The sequence below is a fragment of the Amblyomma maculatum genome, chromosome 11 (assembly GCF_055883805.1).
Source record: "Amblyomma maculatum isolate TAMU_Amacu chromosome 11, ASM5588380v1, whole genome shotgun sequence".
NCBI lineage: Eukaryota > Metazoa > Arthropoda > Arachnida > Ixodida > Ixodidae > Amblyomma > Amblyomma maculatum.
In genome coordinates, this window is record NC_139354.1 from 65,141,800 (window position 1) to 65,156,856 (window position 15,057).

The window sequence follows — 15,057 nt, forward strand, 5'->3', positions numbered from 1 at the left end:
GTCTCGAAAAAAAATGATAGTTACGTTCTATCCATCAAGCTATGACTTGCGCGGCCTTACCGATTGGCTTTCGAAAGCCCACGAAATAAAAAAAAGGGCGACCAGGTGATAGGTCAGCAATTTCAGCCCTTAAAACGACTAGTCAAATAACGAAATACGGTTAGCTCTGCTACGCTGTCCCGATCGGGGCTTGAGATTTGCGATGGTGTGGAGAAGTGCGTCAGAAGTGCGTACGGGGGTTAGAAAGGAAACGGGCTGTGCTTTAAACGGAAAATAGTTCTCGTACAGCGTCACAAATGGCGCTTCGTTCTTGAGTAGATCAAACATCTTATTCCTATTAGGTATGTGCTCCCCTCGCCTAATGAAGCAGGAATTTCAAGTCACAGTGTATGGCGCCGTGCTCAAAGCTACAGAACAAACCTCACCACCGCTTCAAAACGGTAAACCCTCTTTGGGGCACTGTTTCAGAGAGAAGTGGACTTCGTTAACTGACGGATCGCTTGGGGCACTGAAACTGCTGCCCTATCACGTGGTTGTTTCTATACTTCGCAGCTTTCTTTGGAGGCCAATACATAAAGTTACGTAAATCGGCCTTGAAGGAACCGACGTAGCTGGACGCTTTCCAAGGAGATCTACAACTACTGAATAGACTATTTCTTCCTCAAGGCACTCGTTAAAGAGTTTGAGAATTGTTAGTATTTTCAATTAACTTCCCCGAACAGAAACTACTTCAGGTTAGGATTCCGGAGTCTGAACAGCGCTCAGTTCATTTCAGGAGTCTAGTGTGCACCATACTTTATTGAACCTTGGATATATTTAGCTGGGCACCCTGTATATATGAGTACATACGAACACGCGTAATATGGGCCCTAAGCGTACCTAGCAATCAAGGAGTGATTCTTCTGTCGCTGTAACTGTCATTCTAAGGCGAAAGCCTTTCTAGGCCCATGGAACGAAATCCTGTTCGCAACAGTTCTGCGCGAGATTGGTGCGCGATTTCTGTTATTTTCCGCGAAATTCCACGAGATTTATTCTTGTCTAGCGTTCCTGCCACCTGCAATGCCACTCTTGAACGCGCGCCAAGAAACTTCATGCGACAGGAGTGAGGGTGTACCGTCCAAAACCACACTTGTCGGATAAATTGTGACAGATGCTGCGTCTTTCCTGAACTGTAACCCGATTATAATTACATGAACTTCGATAAGAGGCAAACGATGAGAGGCACCCCGCCAGGGTGGCGCAGCTACGGCCCAGCAGTGAAGCTGCTGGCGTACGCCGATGATGTTGCGGTTTTCACGGTTAACCAGAAGGGTATAACCGAAGTTGTTGATTCTGTAAAAACCTTTAGCGAAGTAACAGGCAGTAGAGTAAGCTGGTCCAAGTCCCTGGGACTCTGGCACGATAGATGGCAAAGTGCTCCTGATAATTTTGCCAACGTGCCCTGGGTGACGACTTCGCCAATGTACCTTGGCCCCGCAGGGGGCACCTGTTAAAGCATGTCTTTGCGTGTTTTGTGCGACACCACGGACCCCGAGCACCCACGCTTAGCCGTGCGTGGCATCGTCGTGTCTGAGGAAAAGGGGATCCTGGTAGTGAACCGATGTCGAGTGTCTGGACCTTTAAGGACCATCGGCGGAGGCAACGCACCACTTTGGCCCACGCTTCCCATAGACGGCACCTCCGGGCTGACCCACCCGGGCGAAACCGGAAGTCGCCTTTTCATATCCTCCCCTCCATCTTTCACGTTCCTATCTTCTATCCTACGACTCTCCTGTCCTCTACTCTCTTCTTGGTTTTTCCTTACTTCCAGGTGGCGAGGGTTAACCTTGTGTGACTGACTACCCTGAGTTACGACATATTAGGTTATAGTTACGGTGTACAGCTGACGTGGACAGGACTTGCCTGCCAATTCCTGCCCTGTCCCCTCGTTGGGCTCCATGGTGGGTGGCTGGCGCCGCGGCCGAGCATCTTACATTATTTATGGCTTCTTTCTCCAAACAAACTGATCTCCTTTCCAAGAAAAGGTGGACCGATGTATCAGCCCAGTTCTTTTCAACGAAGCATGAAACCTTCCCTAAATATCATGTGATCCCCAGTGAAAGCCCTGCCAAACAAGCTCGGCTAATATCCCCTTTTGCAGTATCTAGGTCTCTCACAACCATACTAGGCTCCGGATACAAAGTTGTAAACTGGTTAGCGGGGATCTCCTGTTTGAGCTCTAAAGCAAACACCAGTACAGCAACCTTCAGCAACTTGCCACATTTGGGGATATCCCAGTAACAGTCAGTGCTCACAGATCCTTGAACACAGTCCAAGGCGTGATCTCACAGAACGACTTCCTGTCACTCACCGAAGAAGAACTTCTAGAAGGTCTTTCCGAGCAAAATGTAATCGGTGTACACAGGATCAAAATCCGAAAGAACAACCAAGAAATACCAACAAAGCACATAGTTCTGATTTTCAACTCTAGCAAACCCCCCTGAATTCATTGAAGTCGGTTACATCAAAGTAGGCATCCGGCCCTAAATCCCAAACCCTAGACGTTGTTTCAACTGCCAAAGATTCGGTCATGGCTCCCAGAGCTGCCGTGGCCGACAAACATGCGCTAAATGTGCCTCAAATGAACATAAATCCGACGAGTGTGAAGCTGCGCCACACTGCGCGAACTGTGCAGGTGAACACGCCGCATACTCACGGTCATGTCCTTCTTGGAAGAAGGAAAAGGACATCATTACCATAAAAGTCAAGGAAAACATAACGTTTAAAGAGGCGCGACAGCGATATCTTGTTAAACAAGGTACTTTTTTGTTCACAGCCAAACCGAACTATTCCAATGTGGTGGAGCGTGGGGGCAGCACACCACAACAGGATTTGGACTCCGTCGAGGATAAGCCTCAGGCAGGTCCATCCCCGCCCCAATCAGAAGCAGCGAAAGCTGCCCTGCCATCGCAGAAACAGGGCACACTGGCCCCAGAGCCAGCAGCCTGAAAGGCTTCTCCCCCAGAAGAGAAGCCTACAGCCACCACTCCTAATTCTCTCCAAAGGTCCAAAGCCCCCGAGGCAATGAACTACTAATTCTCCCCTTCTTCGTCCACGCTGCATCGGCGGCATAACTCTCTGGAAAGAAAACGGAGAGAAAAAACTCGCATAACAGGACCAGACAAACCTGAACCTAAATTCAGGTACATTCCATAAAAAATGGCGTTCCTTATACACTGGAACTGCCGAGGTCTCATAAACAACTACAATGATATAAACGACATTTTACATTCATTTTATCCTGTAGCCCTTTGCCTACATGAAACTAACTTAGGACCACATCAAAACATTTTAAAAGCACACAACGTCTTTCGCACGACCGAAAAGAAGCAAATAGGCTATCTGGAGGTGTCGCTATTGTAGTGCAGAATGAAGTTGCAACACGTGAAATCGGCCTCAAAACCAAGTTCGAAGCTGTTGCTGTCTCTATAATTCATTATAAAACAATAACTATATGCTCACTGTATCTCCAACCGCACCTAATTGTAACCCTTCATGATCTGGAAGAGCTTTTAGAACAACTGCCAGAACCATATCTGGTTGTTGGAGATTTTAATACGCACTCCACTTTTTGGAGAAGCGATCAGACAGACGCTAGAGGCCGTATATTAGAGGATTTTATATTATGAAATGATGTCTGCATGCTAAATACAGGAAAGCATACATACTGCTCCCCAAGCACGGGGAAAATGGGCGTTTTAGATTTATCATTTAGCTCTCCATCAATTTTTACTAATTTTAAATTGGACGTCTTTGACAATCCTCTAGGAAGTGTTCATTTGCCTGCCATTATCAGCCTAACACCCTCACTCTCCATCACTCTAAATAAACCCAAGCGGTGGAAGCTGCACCTTGCGAACTGGGCTCTATTACAGTCTGAAGCCAGCCTGGAAAAGGTCTTTTCCGAAAACCTCAGTGTTGACGAGTTAAATGAAAAATTTACCGCCTGCAGCATTGACGCAGCACTTGTAGCTATACCACAGTCTTCAGGAGTGGTACTGAAAAATCGCAAAGTCTGGTATTCTCAGGAGTGCAGAGATGCAAAGAAGAAACAAAACAAAGCTTGGGGAACCTTTCGCAGGTACCCTACAAACGAAAACCTTGTAAAATTCAAACAGGCGAAAGCTAGGGCACGGTACGTCCGCTGCAACGCTGAGAAGGCTTCTTGGCAAAAATACATATCATCAATAAATAGCTCAATAAAAAAAAAAATGTGGGAGCTTGTTCACAAACTGGATGGTAACTTCGCCCCGTACACAGGCCTCTTTCTAACAGCTCCTGGCACCCAAACAAACTTACAGGAACAGGCAGATATTCTAGGCGAGCATTGTTCTGCAATTTCAAGCTCTCTACATAACCCAAAATCTTTCATAACATACAGAAACAAGGCCGAAAAACAAAAACTGCCAACAAGTGGAAGTACAAATGAAGCATATAACAATTTAATAACACTACAAGAAATAAACACGGTTCTATTTGCCGGCAAGAAGACTGCACCTGGGCCAGATCAAATTCACTATCAGATGCTTGCACATCTTTCTACACCTGCTTTAGAAGCACTTCTGAAATTTTTCAACAATGTATGGGTATCCGGGAGTATTCCTGAGGCCTGGAAAAAAGCTATGATTGTGCCTTTCCTGAAACCAGGAAAGCCACCAACGGCCCCCGCAGTTATAGACCCATAGCTCTCACAAGTTGCCTTGCAAAGTCTTTTGAAAGTGTTCTTAATACCAGATTAGCCTTTGTCCTTCATTCCCTAGAACTTCTAGACATTCACCAATGTGGGTTCAAAACAGCATGTTCTACCACGGACCATCTAGTCCGCCTTGAAAACACTGTTCGTGAAGCATTTATTCACAAACAGCACTGCCTTGCCGTCTTCTTTGATATGGAAAAGGCGTATGACACTACATGGAGGTTTGGCATCCTCCGTGACCTAGCAGATTTAGGCATACGGGGTAGGATGTTAAACGGTCTAAAGGACTTCTTGTCGAATCGCTCATTCCGTGTGCGCTTGGGCTCAATCTTTTCAAAGAACTTTGTACTCGAGAATGGCGTACCACAGGGATGCGTCTTAAGTACAACTCTCTTTATTGTAAAAATGAATTCCGTAAGCACAGTTATCCCGAAATCCATAATGTATTCAGCTTATGTTGACGATCTACAGATTGCATACACATCCTCTAACGTATCTACATGTGAGAGACAGGTGCAGTTGATCATAAATAAACTAGCAGCATGGGCAGACACAAACTGATTTCAGTTTTCTCCTCAAAAAACAGTGGCTGTTGTATTCTCTCTCAAACGAGGCTCACAGACAGATCCTACACTACACCTGAACAAAACAGAATTACCGGTGAAAAACGAACACAAATTTCTAGGCGTAACGTTTGACAAAAAACTCACCTTTCTTCCTCATATAAGTGTCCTGAAGAAAAAGGCTTCCGAATCTCTAAACATACTAAAAGTTCTTTCCCGTAAACACTGGGGCGCTGACAGAACATGCCTTAAACACATTTAGAGATCTGTCATACGCTCCTCCTTAGACTATGACTGCATAGTGTATGGGTCAGCTAGACCATCATACTTGAAAAAACTAGACCCGGTACATAACTCAGGACTTCGACTCTCATGTGGAGCATACCGAACTTCTATATCCAGTCTGCTTGTGGAAACAAACGAACCTCCTCTTGAAATCAGAAGAACTTCTCTTACATGTGCCTATATATTTAAAATCAGATCTCTGCCAAAGCGTATCTGCTATTCCCTAGTAGCTAAATGCCCTTCTAGAACACTATTCACCAACAAACCCAATGCTGTGAGACCACTGCTCCTAAGATTTGAGCAAATGTGTCAAGAGGTTGAGCTACCGGATTGTTTACCTAGTATTGCCAAAAGACCTAACCCTCTGCCTCCTTGGTACCTGGTCCCTGCAGTCTGCGGCCTCTCTCTCACACAGTTAAAAAAAACAATAACCCCACAAGAGCACATCATACAAGAATTACTTCAGCTGAAAGAAAAATACAGTAGCTTCACGGACGTTTACACGGATGGCGCGAAAACAGATCCTTATGTCGGAAGCGCAGTTGTTCAAGGAGAACGGGAGGAAATAATAAGACTTCCACAGTGCGCGTCCATCTTTACTGCTGAATGCTATGCTGTCTCTGTTGCCATAGAGAAAATAATAAAAGAAAACCTCAAAAGAACTATTATTTACACAGATTCCTTTAGTATAGTCACAGCCCTTCACCCGAGAAACGCAGTTATACCAATACTGGGAAGCATCATACACAGCATAGCAACACTTACAGATGAAGGACGAAGCATAAAAATTTGCTGGGTCCCTAGTCATGTAGGAATCTAAGGTAATGAAAAAGCAGATATGTGCGCTGCCAAAGCTCGAGACGAGAAAGTAAATGAAGTGCAGATACCATCTCAAGACTGCATGAAATTGGTACAAAGTAAACTGATGCAAAAATGGCAGTCCACATGGAACACTGAAACACTTAACAAACTACACCTCATAAAGCCTGTGATAGAAGAGTGGAAGTCGAGCACCCACCTTCAACGTTCCAAAGAAGTGGCTCTATGCCGCCTTCGCATAGGACACACACATTTAACACATAGCTTCATTTTAACAAAACAGGAGAAGTCACTGTGTGATTCATGCGGACACGAGCTAACAGTCACCCATAATTTACTTTCATGTAGACAACTTGAACAACTAAGAAAAAAACATTTTACGCGGTTTTACAAAGAACACATTCCTCTTCATCCAGCGTTGCTTTTAGGTGAAAATGCTCTACTTGATTTGTCCTGTGTTTTCAGGTTTTTAATAGAAGCAAATGTGCTAAACAGAGCGTAAGTTTAAATTACGTAAATGCAGCACTCTTAGCCTTGAAGTTGGCGCATGATAGCCTAAGTTGCTTATGTGCCACTAAACCCAACACAACAAAGTACCTTGGCGTGCCATTAGAATGCTATCGTGATAGCGAAACATATTGGAGAGCAGGCACAGATGGCATACGGGAAACGGCAGATAAGTGGAAAGGAACTAGCTTATCAATTGTTGCCAGAGCCACAGTGTACACTTCATTTCTAGGCTTTGGTATGTGATGCAAGTTTTACACTGTGCAAGATTGAGTGTGCAGAAGCTGCATAAGATATTCGCGGTTTTTGGTGGGCTTCAAAATGGGAAAGATGCAGCCGCATGGATTTATTTAGAAGTGTCAAGGATGGCGGCGTGGGCTTAGGGCATCTTTTTTTTTTGCGGTGGATTGTCAGCAGATTTCTGTTGCTGTTTGACGTTCATGATCAATTTTTGTTGACTGTCTGCCAAATTAGGCTCGGACGTGCATTGTCAGATTTTGTTTTGCCAACCGAATGTTACATGGGAGGTATTTTTGGTTACTTTAGAGAAGTTGTTCAAAGTGTGCGATTTATTTCTGCAAGATTTTCAAAAGAATATTTATCAACTGTGAAAAAGAAAAAGTTGTGCAGAGATTTATGCGACGTTGTTCTTCCGGAGCCCATCTATAGGGCCATATACAGGGGAGGCCGTGGCAGGAAAGTACTGAAGACGGTAAAAAGAATGAAGGTGCCAGCAACGGCTAAAACTTTCTTTTTTAAGTTGCACACTAGAACTTTGCCAGTCAAAGTGTTTTTGCAAAGAAAAGGTTTATTTGTTCCGTGGAGTGCAGACTGCTTAATTTGTAAACAGCCAGAAACGATACATCATGTATTTCTTTACTGTTGGGGAGGGGTTTATTTTCGGACGTACTTCAAAGAACCATAAAGAAAGATTTACCTATTAATCCTTATGGAATACGGTACTTACCCACGCAAAATGAGGAGGGGGTTCCATATGATTTAATTATGCTAATGGGCGTCCACAGTATATGGGTGGTCGCGCATGGCAGGATATCACTGTGATCCTGATGCGCGTCCTGCACGAATTTTTTCCGCGAGGCTCTTCATTAGTTTATTGAGATTGTGAAGTTTGTCGATGATAATTCTGAATGGTTGCCAAAGGTAGAACGATGGATCTAACGGAATTTTAGAACGACGAAGCCAGTCCCTGGCAGGCTTATTATATCAATGTCTTGTTTGTGTTTGTGTTGTCTTGTAAAAGTCAGGCAATAAAGAAAAAAAAAAAAACCGGGGTGGCGCAGTAGTTACGGCGCTCGACTGCTGTTCCCGAGGACGCGGGATCGAATTCCGGCCTCAGTGGCAGCGCTTTGATGGAGGCGAAAAGCAAGGCGTCTGTGTGCTGTGCGATGTCAGTGCACGTTAAAGAACCCCAGGTGGTCGAAATTTCCGGAGCCCTCCACTACGGCGTCTCTCATAGCCTGAGTCGCTTTGGGACGTTAAACACCACAAACCAACCAAACGATGAGAGGCAAATGATAGGAGAGGTAGGGTAGGCTTTCGTCTTTCCGTCATTCTCCTTTTAAGATACATCTAAGGGTCCCTCCAATCTTTTTATTGAGTTCATACGCCGCAAGAACCACATTGCGGCGGCTGCGTTTCTATGGAGGCGAAACGAAGAGGCGTCCGTGTGCTGTGCGATGTCAGCGCACGTTAAAGATCCCCAGGCGGTCGAAATTACTCCGTAGCCTTCGACTACGGCTCCTCTTTCTCTCTTTCCACTTTCACTCCCACCTTCCCCCTTTCCCTTACGGCGCGGTTGTGGTGTCCACAGAAAACAAGTGAGACAGTTACCGCGCCTTTCCCTTCCTATAAATAAATATTTTTTCTTGAGACATATATATACAATATCTATCCTGTTTCAGATGCAAAATTGAGCAATAGTAATCGAAGGTACAAATTGATGAAAAAATCGTCTTAAATGATGAAAAATGCTCTAAGGATCTGCACGCTTCCAATTGTTTCTGCTTTGCACATCAAAATTTTATCAGTGTTTTTCTATTGAAAATGACAAATATTTAAAGAAATGCACTATTCTGAACTAAGGAAACAGTTATACTCTCTGCGCTTTCAATTGTTTCTATTTTGCAAATCAAAAGTTTACCAGCGTTTTTCTATTGAAAATGACAAATATTTCAAGAAACGCGCTATTTTGAACTTAACGCTGTTTCCAGTAGCTGTTGCAGGACTGGTATGTTATAGAAGGATTTCACGTCTAATGTGCATGTATGAAAAGAATGCTAGCGGTTATGGTTTTAGAGGGAATAATTTGCGAATAATTTCAAGTGTGAAACCGTTCCTTTAGTTTGAGTTACTCCTACAGAAGGAGCGACCTCTTGTTATTTAAAAAAGCTCGTATACACTTTTTGTTTCCTTTATAGGTTGGGGTGCCCACATGATGGCACTACCATTGATGGAATCGTGAAAGCGTTCAAACCTGATTCCCAGCAGTGCCCTTGGCACCTTGGATACATTATGAGCTACGAGGAAAATGACCACCGAAGCATGAAGTTTTCTTCATGCTGCAGTTACCAGATAGCCCAGATGACATGGTACGAGATAACCTAAATGCGCCACAATTGAATAATTGTTCTATGACTTGGGCTAGATTGTTCATTTCACTGGCGTTCAATTTCCTCGTCATTCTTATTCTAAGAGTGTCGAGTTTTCTGCAATTCAGAACGGTGCCATGATTTTAGCTTGATAGCCTCAGATACAGCCGATGATTAGTAATTATTCCTGGTCCCGGCTCTAACTGTCGTTATCAATATAATGATGCTAATTAAGTGCACCATACAGTAATGGTTATGTTATCAAGCTGAGGTAAAATTTTCTTCCAGTATGTGCATATTGTTCTCAATAAGAAACATAGCGTTAGGCATGTCCAAACGGAATGCAGCAGTAGGCGTATGAACAAGATATTCTAAAAACATTAAGTTATATATTTTTCGCCAATGCAAATGTTTACTTTTCAATGGAGGGATAACGTTACGAGCATATAATGAACGCCCCAATGATGTTTAATTTCTTGAGTAATTTAGCACGCACGAGCAAAAAAACAATTTCTAAGAGAAGACTATCGTTTCTTTTTCCTTGTGAGGTCAATTGGGGCTGCTTGTCTTCGACGGAATGATTCGACTAGAAGCCTAGCAAAGAGGAAACGCCGCCCATACTTACCAGGAGAAATACTGAACAAGGATAAGCAGTGCAAGCTTACTTATCCAGATCTCGTAGAAACGTATTTTATGCCGGTAAGTAAAAATAAAAAATAATTAAAAAAAATAATTTTGGCGTTGCGTTTCGAAGCATGCCTTCTTACGCGTGACTTACATTATGCTTTTAATACTGCAGGAGCACGGCATACAGTATTGCAAAGCTGAGTGCTTCGTTCCAGGCTACCAGTTTCGAGCAGCAGATAGCCACTGGTCCATGTTGCTCATAGACGGTACCCCATGCGATAACACAGGAAAGGTACGTTTACTCCCTGATGGTTTGTGCAAAAGCGAGGCTTTACGCAACATGTTTTGTTTTCTTGTAGAGTCGTAAGTGTAAGCAACTATTACATAAAATGTTTCCGTAATTTCTGTACGTTGGAGCATTCAAGTGAACACTGTCACGATGGTTCAATTATTGTTTTTTTTTCGTGTAATATGTTTGTTGGATGAGTGAACTTTATAACAAAGCCATGAACCTTTGTTTCTAGAGGAACCTCATATATTTTAAGGCAAAGACTAGTATTATATGACGACGAAAAGTAAATTTTGTATTTTCAGGAACATTTCAAGGCTGCGAAAAGCAACACTTTTGCGTTTTGAGAAAATCGCAAGTTGGGACATAAGCTGAAAGATAAGCTTTTGCCACATTTCTTTTTGAGTAAATATGGAGGCCTCTATGATTAGTGGCGCCGGCGAGCTGCTCTATCAACGTCGACCTGCAGTAATATATGTAAATGTGTTTATTCCAAATTGTCAAAACCAAGCGCTGAAGCTTCCTGCTGTGCCTCTTGGGAACCTAGAAAATGCGAGTAATGCCGCTAAATATAGATAATGCAGACATGTCAACATAATACTGCCACTCCCGTCTTCAGTTATCTCGAACGCCAGCTATGATATTCATTATCTTTGCCGAAGTTTGAAAGTGGTAGCAAAGGTGTAATATCAGCTTTGGTATGAAATGCTCTACGTGAAACAATTCGGTCCCTAAAGCACGGTGAAAATGATTTTGAAGGATGTAAGAAAAATGCGTGCTGCAAACCACCATAAGACCTGGTAATGAACAATGCATAGATAAGTATCGGTAGATCGGTGATAAGCCCGACGATAGCAGCTGTCGGAGGTTGCAGTGCCTGTCAGCTCTGTCACCTTCTGTAGGTCTTGTGATGTGGTACAAACTGCGAACCAGTAACTACCCGGCCATGTATCCTTCCAAGTACTGCACGGCAAAGACTTTATTAGCACGTACAACAGTTTTCTTTATAGGGGTCCATGTAATGAATGGGCACTGAGATGCAATTTCGCCATGATCCAAAGTTAGACAAGTAAAGCGAGTTGATATTTGTTCTGGCTATAGTGCACAAAGGAAGTGCTTGAGGCGACGTCGGAAGCTTAGAGACGCTCGTGTGAATATGTACATCCCGTCCCGCTATCGAGAAACTTGCCAATTCCAATCTGCAACAGTGGAAGGCTATTCTGAACAGCGAGAACTCCGAAAAGCAACGAGGAAATGTTCGAAGGAGCCGCACTGCTGCGCAGGCGAGTGGGCTGTTGGACTAGGCGAACCTCACAAGGGTCCAAGGAGTTGAATGAATTATTCAAACTTCAAATAAATAAATAGATAAATCAAATAATTATTGTTGAATGAATGAATGAATGAATCAATCAATCAATTGTAGTGAAGGTACCAGTCGGCTCGAGGCTAGGTCAAGGAATCAGTCTAGTTGTGCAGATAGTTGAACGAACAGAAAAGAACACTGCTATAGACACTGTGAGCAGCTTCTTTGCATAGCGGGGAAGAGGGAACAGCGCATGAGTGGAAATAAAAAGAAAAATATCAAATGTGCCACAGGAACAAACTTGGCTAAGGAAACCATTGCTACGTGGTTTATGATTTCCTGCTCGATGAGTGTCAAATGGCTTACATTTATCACATAGTCAAGCATACATCATTGGATTCGGTTACTTGAACAGCTTTTTATATGTATACGATGCAACGGTTTTACCCATCCTTCAATCAATATACAAAATAATATCAGTGGACTAGACATTTAGTCCAGAAATACGGTCACAAAAGACCACAGCCATTAAAATACAGCGTATGTGCTGCCAAACACTGCTTTCTGTCAACGAAATCTTACCAAAAGTGAACAATTTAACCGCATCTCCTTCACTTAATCCCCTGTCCACACAACAGGGACCACTCAAAGGTTTGAAAGCAGCCGACATGAAAGGCAATCGTCTGCTGTGCAATTTAAGTGCTGGGTAAAGAACTCCAGGTGGTCGAAATCTCCGAAGCTCTTCACTGCAGCGTCCATCTTAGCCGGAGTCGCTTTGGCACGTTAAACAATATAAATCAGACCACTCAATATTAACTTCATTAATAACGTAAAAATTAAGTTAAGTTAAATTGGTTCACAGGAAGGGAAAGGCGCAGTAACTGTCACACTTGCTCTGTGGACACCCGAACCGCGCCGTAAGGGAAGGGAGGGAGGTGGGAATGAAAGTGGAAAGAGAGAAAGAGGAGCCGTAGTGGAGGGCTACGGAGTAATTTCGACCACCTGGGGTTCTTTAACGTGCACTGACACCGTGTGCTGTGCGATGTCAGTGCACGTTAAAGAACCCCTGGTGGTCGAAATTTCCGGAGCCCTCTACTACGGCGTCTCTCATAATAAATAATTAATTGGTTCACAGGAAGGGAAAGGCGCAGTAACTGTCACACTTGCTCTGTGGACACCCGAACCGCGCCGTAAGGGAAGGGAGGGAGGTGGGAATGAAAGTGGAAAGAGAGAAAGAGGAGCCGTAGTGGAGGGCTACGGAGTAATTTCGACCACCTGGGGTTCTTTAACGTGCACTGACACCGTGTGCTGTGCGATGTCAGTGCACGTTAAAGAACCCCTGGTGGTCGAAATTTCCGGAGCCCTCCACTACGGTGTCTCTCATAATAAATAATTAATTGGTTCACAGGAAGTGAAAGGCGCAGTAATTGTCACACTTGCTCTGTGGACACCCGAACCGCGCCGTAAGGGAAGGGAGGTGGGAATGAAAGTGGAAAGAGAGAAAGAGGAGCCGTAGTGGAGGGCTACGGAGTAATTTCGACCACCTGGGGTTCTTTAACGTGCACTGACACCGTGTGCTGTGCGATGTCAGTGCACGTTAAAGAACCCCTGGTGGTCGAAATTTCCGGAGCCCTCCACTACGGCGTCTCTCATAATAAATAATTAATTGGTTCACAGGAAGGGAAAGGCGCAGTAACTGTCACACTTGCTCTGTGGACACCCGAACCGCGCCGTAAGGGAAGGGAGGGAGGTGGGAATGAAAGTGGAAAGAGAGAAAGAGGAGCCGTAGTGGAGGGCTACGGAGTAATTTCGACCACCTGGGGTTCTTTAACGTGCACTGACACCGTCTGCTGTGCGATGTCAGTGCACGTTAAAGAACCCCTGGTGGTCGAAATTTCCGGAGCCCTCCACTACGGTGTCTCTCATAATAAATAATTAATTGGTTCACAGGAAGTGAAAGGCGCAGTAACTGTCACACTTGCTCTGTGGACACCCGAACCGCGCCATAAGGGAAGGGAGGTGGGAATGAAAGTGGAAAGAGAGAAAGAGGAGCCGTAGTGGAGGGCTACGGAGTAATTTCGACCACCTGGGGTTCTTTAACGTGCACTGACACCGTGTGCTGTGCGATGTCAGTGCACGTTAAAGAACCCCTGGTGGTCGAAATTTCCGGAGCCCTCCACTACGGCGTCTCTCATAATAAATAATTAATTGGTTCACAGGAAGGGAAAGGCGCAGTAACTGTCACACTTGCTCTGTGGACACCCGAACCGCGCCGTAAGGGAAGGGAGGGAGGTGGGAATGAAAGTGGACAGAGAGAAAGAGGAGCCGTAGTGGAGGGCTACGGAGTAATTTCGACCACCTGGGGATCTTTAACGTGCGCTGACATCGCACAGCACACGGACGCCACTTCGTTTCGCCTCCATCGAAACGCAGCCGCCGTGGTCGGGTTCGAACCCGGGAACTCCGGCACAGTAGTCGGGCGACTTACCACTGCACCACCCCGGCGGGGCTGAATCGACTAATGGGAAAGGAAATGCGTAGCATATCCCACACTTCTCGGCGGACACCTGAGCTGCGTCGTAAGGGAAGAGCAGAAGGCTAGAGTGAAAGAAGAGGAGCCGTAGCGGTGTGCTGCGCAATGATTTCGACCACCTGGAAACCTTTAACGTGCACTAACATCGCACCCCACACGGACATTTTTACGTTTAACCTCTATCAGAACGCAAACGCAGAGGTCTGGTTTGAAAACGAGCACGCAGGTTTAGTAGTCGAGTATGTTAGCTACTGGGGCACCGCGGCGGGTTAATTTAATGCCGAATGCAGGTTGATGGCATTCCCCTTGCGGCAGAAAATACTGAGTAAGATTAAAGGAATGTATTAGAGGCTGCACGCTTGAATAAATATGTATTTTCAATCGAAACACTGTAAAACCTCACATATTTTGAGCCGAAGGTAATTAATCTAGAATTATTGCTGCTGAACGTCTTTCAGGGCAATCTTAAGAAAATTGGAGGAAGTATGCTTGCCTACCTTTCAGACCTTTGATGCATGCAGATGAATCGCACTTTGTTAATTGTTTCTTTAACACTACTACCATAAATGCGTCTGCTCACAATTCTGCAGTTTACTTGGCAAAATGCTTCCTGCTTGGATGCAAATCTATCCACATATATGAATATTAACGCGTCACGTGGCAACTTATTCCATAATTCTATAATGGACGGAAAGAAGCAATACTTGAAAGTGTTACAGCGGGTGATGAATGGCCTGATTGTCTTCGCAAGGCTTGTTGTGGCTGAATGCTAGTGTGGGTTTTTTTG

The 15,057-nt window shown here is 44.5% G+C and overlaps 1 protein-coding gene across 1 annotated transcript in view; it reads left to right on the top strand.

The window, feature by feature from the left end:
- The window catches only part of LOC146173994 (venom metalloproteinase Antarease-like), a 62,958-nt gene extending 51,384 nt beyond the window's left edge, over positions 1-11,574 (top strand). Inside the window, exons 13-16 of the mRNA XM_084585316.1 lie at positions 9,348-9,518; positions 10,067-10,217; positions 10,318-10,437; positions 11,536-11,574. Coding sequence (XP_084441442.1) covers positions 9,348-9,518; positions 10,067-10,217; positions 10,318-10,437; positions 11,536-11,574 — 481 coding nt within the window. The remainder of the gene's footprint in view (positions 1-9,347; positions 9,519-10,066; positions 10,218-10,317; positions 10,438-11,535) is intronic.
- The last annotated feature ends 3,483 nt before the right edge of the window (positions 11,575-15,057 follow it).